This window comes from Oncorhynchus kisutch, unplaced genomic scaffold (assembly GCF_002021735.2).
Source record: "Oncorhynchus kisutch isolate 150728-3 unplaced genomic scaffold, Okis_V2 Okis02a-Okis13b_hom, whole genome shotgun sequence".
Taxonomy (NCBI): domain Eukaryota; kingdom Metazoa; phylum Chordata; class Actinopteri; order Salmoniformes; family Salmonidae; genus Oncorhynchus; species Oncorhynchus kisutch.
This window is the reverse complement of record NW_022261979.1, coordinates 7,007,003-7,017,002: the sequence shown is the minus strand read 5'-3', so window position 1 is coordinate 7,017,002 and position 10,000 is coordinate 7,007,003. Positions and strand designations below refer to the sequence as shown.

General features: G+C 52.8%; 1 protein-coding gene across 1 annotated transcript in view; it reads left to right on the top strand.

The window, feature by feature from the left end:
- The window catches only part of LOC109884938 (collagen alpha-1(XIV) chain), a 235,565-nt gene that overhangs the window by 127,293 nt on the left and 98,272 nt on the right, over positions 1–10,000 (top strand). The window contains 2 exon segments of the mRNA XM_031811818.1: positions 4,131–4,270; positions 4,412–4,502. Coding sequence (XP_031667678.1) covers positions 4,131–4,270; positions 4,412–4,502 — 231 coding nt within the window.

The window sequence follows — 10,000 nt, the reverse complement described above, 5'->3', positions numbered from 1 at the left end:
CAGCTCTAGTCGTTCCTCACATTCTGAGAGACCGGCCAGCTCTAGCCGTTCCTCACATTCTGAGAGACCGGCCAGCTCTAGCCGTTCCTCACATTCTGAGAAACCGGCCAGCTGTAGCTGTTCCTCACATTCTGAGAGACCAGCCAGCTCTAGTCGTTCCTTACATTCCGAGAGACCGGCTAGCTCTAGTCGTTCCTTACATTCCGAGAGACCGGCCAGCTCTAGCCGTTCCTCACATTCTGAGAGACTGGACAGCTCTAGTCGTTCCTTACATTCCGAGAGACCGGCTAGCTCTAGTCGTTCCTTACATTCTGAGAGACCAGCCAGCTCTAGTCGTTCCTTACATTCCGAGAGACCGGCTAGCTCTAGTCGTTCCTTACATTCCGAGAGACCGGCCAGCTCTAGCCGTTCCTCACATTCTGAGAGACCGGCCAGCTCTAGCTGTTCCTCACATTCTGAGAGACAGGCCAGCTCTAGTCGTTCCTTACATTCTGAGAGACCGGCCAGCTCTAGTCGTTCCTTACATTCTGAGAGACCGGCCAGCTCTAGTCGTTCCTTACATTCTGAGAGACCGGCTAGCTCTAGCCGTTCCTCACATTCTGAGAGACAGGCCAGCTCTAGTCGTTCCTTACATTCTGAGAGACCGGCTAGCTCTAGCCGTTCCTCACATTCTGAGAGACAGGCCAGCTCTAGTCGTTCCTTACATTCTGAGAGACCGGCTAGCTCTAGCTGTTCCTCACATTCTGAGAGACAGGCCAGCTCTAGTCGTTCCTTACATTCTGAGAGACAGGCCAGCTCTAGTCGTTCCTTACATTCTGAGAGACCGGCCAGCTCTAGCCGTTCCTTACATTCTGAGAGACAGGCCAGCTCTAGTCGTTCCTTACATTCTGAGAGACAGGCCAGCTCTAGTCGTTCCTTACATTCTGAGAGACCGGCCAGCTCTAGCCGTTCCTTACATTCTGAGAGACCGGCCAGCTCTAGCCGTTCCTCATATTCCGAGAGACCGGCCAGCTCTAACCGTTCCTCACATTCTGAGATACCGGCCAGCTCTAACCGTTCCTCATATTCTGAGAGCCCGGCCAGCTCTAACCGTTCCTCATATTCCGAGAGACAGGCCAGCTCTAGTCGTTCCTTACATTCTGAGAGACTGGCCAGCTCTAGTCGTTCCTTACATTCTGAGAGACCGGCTAGCTCTAGCCGTTCCCCACATTCTGAGAGACAGGCCAGCTCTAGTCGTTCCTTACATTCTGAGAGACCGGCTAGCTCTAGCTGTTCCTCACATTCTGAGAGACAGGCCAGCTCTAGTCGTTCCTTACATTCTGAGAGACAGGCCAGCTCTAGTCGTTCCTTACATTCTGAGAGACCGGCCAGCTCTAGCCGTTCCTTACATTCTGAGAGACAGGCCAGCTCTAGTCGTTCCTTACATTCTGAGAGACAGGCCAGCTCTAGTCGTTCCTTACATTCTGAGAGACCGGCCAGCTCTAGCCGTTCCTTACATTCTGAGAGACCGGCCAGCTCTAGCCGTTCCTCATATTCCGAGAGACCGGCCAGCTCTAACCGTTCCTCACATTCTGAGATACCGGCTAGCTCTAACCGTTCCTCACATTCTGAGATACCGGCCAGCTCTAACCGTTCCTCATATTCTGAGAGACCAATCTGCTCCCAGTTTGATTGAAGTCTGTATATGACTGGAGAATACAGTAACTGAATATTAAAGGCACAGCGCAGTCAAAAATGTGACTTTCCAGTTTGTTATATATATTTCCATACTATGATGTTGGAATAACATTACGAAATTGTGAAAATGATGATAAAGCCATGTTTAGTGTAAGAGCTGTTTAAACAGACAGTCTGTTATGGTGGGATGGAGTTTTGGCCTGCCTGGTGACATCGTTAATAGACCAATAAGAAAGAGTGTTCCAAACCTCTCTGCCAATAACAGCTACTGTAGTTTTCAGTTTTCCTCTCCCCACTCAGACAGATATATTGAGATAAAGATGGCTGCCCTGGACCTTTAATTAGCACGAAGGAAGATCTTATCTGTCTCTGTGTAGTAGGAAGTAGATACAGCTTCTGGAGGAGACAGATAGTTAGATAGTCATCCCCACTCTCCACCAACTGGCCTGTTGTAATGAGGCTGAAGATATGAGGCTTACCAGCTGGCCTGTTGTAATGAGACTGAAGGTTGAGGCTTTCCAGCTGGCCTGTTGTAATGAGACTGAAGGGTTGAGGTTTACCAGATGGCCTGTTGTAATGAGACTTAAGGGTTGAGGCTTTCCAGCTGGCCTGTTCTAATGAGACTGAAGGGTTGAGGCTTACCAGCTGGCCTGTTGTAATGAGACTGAAGAGGTGAGGCTTTCAAGCTGGCCTGTTGTAATGAGACTGAAGAGTTGAGGCTTTCAAGCTGGCCTGTTGTAATGAGACTGAAGGGTCGAGGCTTACCAGCTGGCCTGTTGTAATGAGACTGAAGAGTTGAGGCTTACCAGCTGGCCTGTTGTAATGAGACTGAAGGGTTGAGGCTTACCAGCTGGCCTGTTGTAATGAGACTGAAGGGTTGAGGCTGACCAGCTGGCCTGTTGTAATGACAATGAAGGGTTGAGGCTGACCAGCTGGCCTGTTGTAATGACAATGAAGGGTTGAGGCTGACCAGCTGGCCTGTTGTAATGACAATGAAGGGTTGAGGCTTCTGTCTCTGTGTTTGGAATTCCTCTCTAACCTAGTTCCATATCTAATTTCCCTCCTTCCTTCCCTGCATCCCTCCCTCCCTGCCTCCCTCCCTCCCTTTCTCCCTGCCTCCCTCCCTCCCTGTGTCCCTGCCTCCCTGTGTCCCTGCCTCCCTGTGTCCCTGCCTCCCTGTGTCCCTGCCTGCCTTCCTCCCTCCCTGTGTCCCTGCCTCCCTGTGTCCCTGCCTGCCTCCCTCCCTCCCTGCCTCCCTCCCTTCCTGTGTCCCTGCCTCCCTGTGTCCCTGCCTGCCTCCCTCCCTCCCTGCCTCCCTGCCTCCCTCCCTCCCTGTGTCCCTGCCTGCCTTCCTCCCTCCCTGTGTCCCTGCCTCCCTGTGTCCCTCCCTGCCTCCCTCCCTCCCTGTGTCCCTGCCTCCCTGTGTCCCTGCCTGCCTCCCTGTGTCCCTCCCTGCCTCCCTCCCTCCCTGTGTCCCTGCCTCCCTGTGTCCCTGCCCGCCTTCCTCCCTCCCTGCCTCCCTGCCTGCCTCCCTGCCTCCCTGCCTCCCTCCCTCGCTGTGTCCCTCCCTCCCTGTGTCCCTGCCCGCCTCCCTCCCTGCCTCCCTGCCTCTCTCCCTCCCTCCCTGTGTCCCTCCCTCCCTGTGTCCCTGCCTCCCTCCCTCCCTGCCTCCCTGCCTCCCTGCCTCCCTCCCTCCCTGTGTCCCTGCCTCCCTGCCTCCCTGCCTCCCTCCCTGTGTCCCTCCCTCCCTGTGTCCCTGCCTGCCTTCCTCCCTCCCTGCCTCCCTGTGTCCCTGCCCGCCTTCCTCCCTCCCTGCCTCCCTCCCTCCCTGCCTCCCTCCCTCCCTCCCTCCCTCCCTGCCTCCCTGCCTCCCTGCCTCCCTCCTCTCCCTGCCTCCCTGCCTCCCTCCCTGTGTCCCTCCCTCCCTGTGTCCCTGCCCGCCTTCCTCCCTCCCTGCCTCCCTGCCTCCCTGCCTCCCTCCCTGTGTCCCTCCCTCCCTGTGTCCCTCCCTGCCTCCCTGCCTCCCTGCCTCCCTCCCTGTGTCCCTGCCTCCCTTCCTCCCTCCCTGCCTTCCTCCCTCCCTGCCTCCCTCCCTCCCTGCCTCCCTGCCTCCCTGCCTCCCTCCCTGTGTCCCTGCCTGCCTTCCTCCCTCCCTGCCTCCCTCCCTCCCTGCCTCCCTGCCTCCCTGCCTCCCTCCCTGTGTCCCTGCCTCCCTGCCTCCCTCCCTGTGTCCCTGCCTCCCTGTGTCCCCGCCTGCCTCCCTTCCTGCCTCCCTGCGTCCCTCGTCCCTGCCTCCTTCCCTCCCTGCATCCCTCCCTCCCTCCCTGCCTCCTTCCTTCCCTCCCTGCCTGCCTGCCTGCCTGCCTGCCTGCCTGCCTGCCTGCCTGCCTGCCTGCCTCCCTCCCTCCCTCCCTCCCTCCCTCCCTACTCCCTACCTCCCTCCCTCCCCCCAGTCTGTAAGGCAGCCAAAGCTGACCTGGTCTTCTTGGTGGACGGGTCTTGGAGCATCGGAGACGACAACTTCCAGAAGATTATCCGTTTCCTGTACAGTACGATGGGATCTCTGGATCTGATTGGTCCTGACGGCACACAGGTAAGACCAATGACAACACCTCCATATTATAGAGTTATGCATTCAGCCAATATCTCACGGAAATAATGAATAAATGAAATATAACCCAATGCTGTTGAAGGGGAACATTGTCTAACAGTAACCTGATCTCATCCATCTCAGCCACTGATGTTTGAGAAAGCAACATGTCCTATGAGGGGCTGGTCTAGTCCAGTACACACAGGTCAGAGTGAGGTTAGGGTCACAGGTCAGGGTGAGTTTAGCGTCACAGGTCAGGGTGAGGTTAGGGTCACAGGCCAGGGTGAGGTTAGGGCCACAGGTCAGGGTGAGCTTAGGGTCACAGGCCACAGTTTAGGGTGAGGTTAGGTTCACAGGTCAGGGTGAGGTTAGGGTCACAGGTACGGGTGAGGTTAGGGTCACAGGTTAGAGTGAGGTTAGGGTCACAGGTCAGGGTGAGGTTAGGGTCACAGGTTAGAGTGAGGTTAGGGTCACAGGTCAGGGTGAGTTTAGCGTCACAGGTCAGGGTGAGGTTAGGGTCACAGGCCAGGGTGAGGTTAGGGCCACAGGTCAGGGTGAGCTTAGGGTCACAGGCCACAGTTTAGGGTGAGGTTAGGTTCACAGGTCAGGGTGAGGTTAGGGTCACAGGTCAGGGTGAGGTTAGGGTCACAGGTACGGGTGAGGTTAGGGTCACAGGTTAGAGTGAGGTTAGGGTCACAGGTCAGGGTGAGGTTAGGTTTAGATAAAGCCTGTGCTAACATCACCAAACAGAGCCAAATCTAAACCAGGTCTCAATGGAGAGACCATTATATTGGAATAGACTGGTATCTAGACATTATAAACAGACCCACATCTAAACCAGGTCTCAAGGGAGAGACCATTATGTTGGAATAGACTGGTGTCTAGACATTATAAACAGAGGCCCATAGATCTTCATCAAGCCTTCTCTTTCAGACCGTTCACAGCCCATTACTGAGGAACTGGTAGGTTATTGACACAAGGCAGCATTACTAAAGTCCTCCGTATCCCCTTACTACTGTATTAGGGGCTGATGGGTAATGGAGGAATCGGAGCTGAGGTGCAGAGGGTCCTGGCTACAGTAGTTAGGCTCTCAGACAGACAAATAGAAAAACAGACATAAGGAGAGTGAGAAGGGAAGCAGGACGTTGAGGGAAGAGGAGGGACAGGGATAGATTCCTGAGGGGACATAAGGAGAGTGAGAAGGGAAGCAGGACGTTGAGGGAAGAGGAGGGACAGGGATAGATTCCTGAGGGGACATAAGGAGAGTGAGAAGGGAAGCAGGACGTTGAGGGAAGAGGAGGGACAGGGATAGATTCCTGAGGGGACATAAGGAGAGTGAGAAGGGAAGCAGGACGTTGAGGGAAGAGGAGGGACAGGGATAGATTCCTGAGGGGACATAAGGAGAGTGAGAAGGGAAGCAGGACGTTGAGGGAAGAGGAGGGACAGGGATAGATTCCTGAGGGGACATAAGGAGAGTGAGAAGGGAAGCGAGATGTTGAGGGAAGAGGAGGGACAGGGATAGATTCCTGAGGGGACATAAGGAGAGTGAGAAGGGAAGCGAGATGTTGAGGGAAGAGGAGGGACAGGGATAGATTCCTGAGGGGACATAAGGAGAGTGAGAAGGGAAGCGAGATGTTGAGGGAAGAGGAGGGACAGGGATAGATTCCTGAGGAGACATAAGGAGAGTGAGAAGGGAAGCGAGATGTTGAGGGAAGAGGAGGGACAGGGATAGATTCCTGAGGGGACATAAGGAGAGTGAGAAGGGAAGCGAGATGTTGAGGGAAGAGGAGGGACAGGGATAGATTCCTGAGGGGACATAAGGAGAGTGAGAAGGGAAGCGAGATGTTGAGGGAAGAGGAGGGACAGGGATAGATTCCTGAGGGGACATAAGGAGAGTGAGAAGGGAAGCGAGACATTGAGGGAAGAGGAGGGACAGGGATAGATTCCTGAGGAGACATAAGGAGAGTGAGAAGGGAAGCGAGACATTGAGGGAAGAGGAGGGACAGGGGTAGATTCCTGAGGAGACATAAGGAGAGTGAGAAGGGAAGCGAGATGTTAAGAGGAGGGACAGGGATAGATTCCTGAGGGGACATAAGGAGAGTGAGAAGGGAAGCGAGACATTGAGGGAAGAGGAGGGACAGGGGTAGATTCCTGAGGAGACATAAGGAGAGTGAGAAGGGAAGCGAGATGTTGAGGGAAGAGGAGGGACAGGGATAGATTCCTGAGGGGACATAAGGAGAGTGAGAAGGGAAGCGAGAGTTGAGGGAAGAGGAGGGACAGGGATAGATTCCTGAGGGGACATAAGGAGAGTGAGAAGGGAAGCGAGATGTTGAGGGAAGAGGAGGGACAGGGATAGATTCCTGAGGGGACATAAGGAGAGTGGGAAGCGAGATGTTGAGGGAAGAGGAGGGACAGGGATAGATTCCTGAGGGGACATAAGGAGAGTGAGAAGGGAAGTGGGACATTGAGGGAAGAGGAGGGACAGGGATAGATTACTGAGGGGACAGAAGGAGAGTGAGAAGGGAAGTGGGACATTGAGGGAAGAGGAGGGACAGGGATAGATTCCTGAGGGGACATAAGGAGAGTGAGAAGGGAAGTGGGACATTGAGGGAAGAGGAGGGACAGGGATAGATTCCTGAGGGGACATAAGGAGAGTGAGAAGGGAAGCGAGATGTTGAGGGAAGAGGAGGGACAGGGATAGATTCCTGAGGAGACATAAGGAGAGTGAGAAGGGAAGCGAGATGTTGAGGGAAGAGGAGGGACAGGGATAGATTCCTGAGGGGACATAAGGAGAGTGAGAAGGGAAGTGGGACATTGAGGGAAGAGGAGGGACAGGGATAGATTCCTGAGGGGACATAAGGAGAGTGAGAAGGGAAGAGAGATGTTGAGGGAAGAGGAGGGACAGGGATAGATTCCTGAGGGGACATAAGGAGAGTGAGAAGGGAAGTGGGACATTGAGGGAAGAGGAGGGACAGGGGTAGATTCCTGAGGGGACATAAGGAGAGTGAGAAGGGAAGCGAGATGTTGAGGGAAGAGGAGGGACAGGGATAGATTCCTGAGGGGACATAAGGAGAGTGAGAAGGGAAGTGGGACATTGAGGGAAGAGGAGGGACAGGGATAGATTCCTGAGGGGACATAAGGAGAGTGAGAAGGGAAGCGAGATGTTGAGGGAAGAGGAGGGACAGGGATAGATTCCTGAGGGGACATAAGGAGAGTGAGAAGGGAAGTGAGATGTTGAGGGAAGAGGAGGGACAGGGATAGATTCCTGAGGGGACATAAGGAGAGTGAGAAGGGAAGCGAGATGTTGAGGGAAGAGGAGGGACAGGGATAGATTCCTGAGGAGACATAAGGAGAGTGAGAAGGGAAGCGAGACATTGAGGGAAGAGGAGGGACAGGGATAGATTCCTGAGGGGACATAAGGAGAGTGAGAAGGGAAGCGAGACATTGAGGGAAGAGGAGGGACAGGGATAGATTCCTGAGGGGACATAAGGAGAGTGAGAAGGGAAGCGAGACATTGAGGGAAGAGGAGGGACAGGGATAGATTCCTGAGGGGACATAAGGAGAGTGAGAAGGGAAGTGGGACATTGAGGGAAGAGGAGGGACAGGGATAGATTCCTGAGGGGACATAAGGAGAGTGAGAAGGGAAGCGAGACATTGAGGGAAGAGGAGGGACAGGGATAGATTCCTGAGGGGACATAAGGAGAGTGAGAAGGGAAGCAGGACGTTGAGGGACAGGGATAGATTCCTGAGGAGACATAAGGAGAGTGAGAAGGGAAGCAGGACATTGAGGGAAGAGGAGGGACAGGGGTAGATTCCTGAGGGGACATAAGGAGAGTGAGAAGGGAAGTGAGATGTTGAGGGAAGAGGAGGGACAGGGATAGATTCCTGAGGGGACATAAGGAGAGTGAGAAGGGAAGCGAGATGTTGAGGGAAGAGGAGGGACAGGGATAGATTCCTGAGGAGACATAAGGAGAGTGAGAAGGGAAGCGAGACATTGAGGGAAGAGGAGGGACAGGGATAGATTCCTGAGGGGACATAAGGAGAGTGAGAAGGGAAGCGAGACATTGAGGGAAGAGGAGGGACAGGGATAGATTCCTGAGGGGACATAAGGAGAGTGAGAAGGGAAGCGAGACATTGAGGGAAGAGGAGGGACAGGGATAGGATTCCTGAGGGGACATAAGGAGAGTGAGAAGGGAAGTGGGACATTGAGGGAAGAGGAGGGACAGTGGATAGATTCCTGAGGGGACATAAGGAGAGTGAGAAGGGAAGCGAGACATTGAGTGAAGAGGAGGGACAGGGATAGATTCCTGAGGGGACATAAGGAGAGTGAGAAGGGAAGCAGGACGTTGAGGGACAGGGATAGATTCCTGAGGAGACATAAGGAGAGTGAGAAGGGAAGCAGGACATTGAGGGAAGAGGAGGGACAGGGGTAGATTCCTGAGGGGACATAAGGAGAGTGAGAAGGGAAGCGAGACATTGAGGGATGAGGAAGGACAGGGATAGATTCCTGAGGGGACATAACGATTGAGAAGGGAAGCGAGACATTGAGGGAAGAGGAGGGACAGGGATAGATTCCTGAGGGGACATAAGGAGAGTGAGTAACAGAGACATCTGTTCCAAAGATGTTGCAAAATAGTTGCTAAGATGCCAATGAAAGCGTGCATTCAGTATGCGACTATAAGTTCTGGATTCTTTATTGGCAACTTACACTGAACAAAAATATAAACGCTACATGTGAAGTGTTGGTCCCATGTTTCATGAGGCTGAAATAAAAGATCCCAGAAATGTTCCATACACAGAAAAAGCTTATTTCTCTAAAATGTTATGAACAAATGTGTTTACATCCCTGTTAGTGAAGATAATCCATCCACCTGACAAGTTGTGGCATATCAAGAAGCTGATTAAACAGCATGAACATTACACAGGTGCACCTTGTGCTGGGGACAATAAAAGGCCACTCTAAAATGTGAATTGTTGTCACACAAGACAATGCCACAGATGTCTCAAGTTTTGAAGGGAGCGTGCATTGCACGCTGACTGCAGGAATGTCCACCAGAGCTGTTGCCAGAGAATTGAATGTTATTTCCTACCATAACCGCCTCCAATGTCATTTTATAGAATTTGGCAGTACAAGTCCAAATCCACCGGCCTCACAAAGACCGCAGACCCACGTGTATGGCGTCATTAGTCGAGTAGTTTGCTGATGTCTACGTTTGTGAACAGAGTGCCCCAAGTGGTGATGGTGGGTTAATGGTATGGGCAAGGCCATAAGCGATGGACAACAAACAAAAATTGCATTTTATCGCATGGCTGTTTGGAATCAACTGAGATACCGCGACGACCTCCTGAGGGACAATTGTGAGGCCCATAGTTTATATGGTAATCTGTGACCCTTATATGAATCCAGAGATTGAAGGCCTAATGAATTTATATGCAGGTGACTGATTCCTCATATGAACTGTAACTCGTTAAAATCTTGGGAATTGTTGCGTTTTGCGATTATAGTTTTTGTTCTGTAAAGTTATGTTCAACATTATTTAGAACAGATTCATGTCAAACATTCCAAATGATAAACAACCCCTAAACCCCCCCCAAGCCACAAACACTGGTTAGAAAGTATCTCTGGTGTGATGGGAAAGCTTTAACACCTCCGCTCTCTCGCCTTTCTCCCGTTCGCTCTCTCCCCTCTCTCCTCTCTCTTCTGTCTTCTTCTTTCTCTTTCTTTCTTTCTTT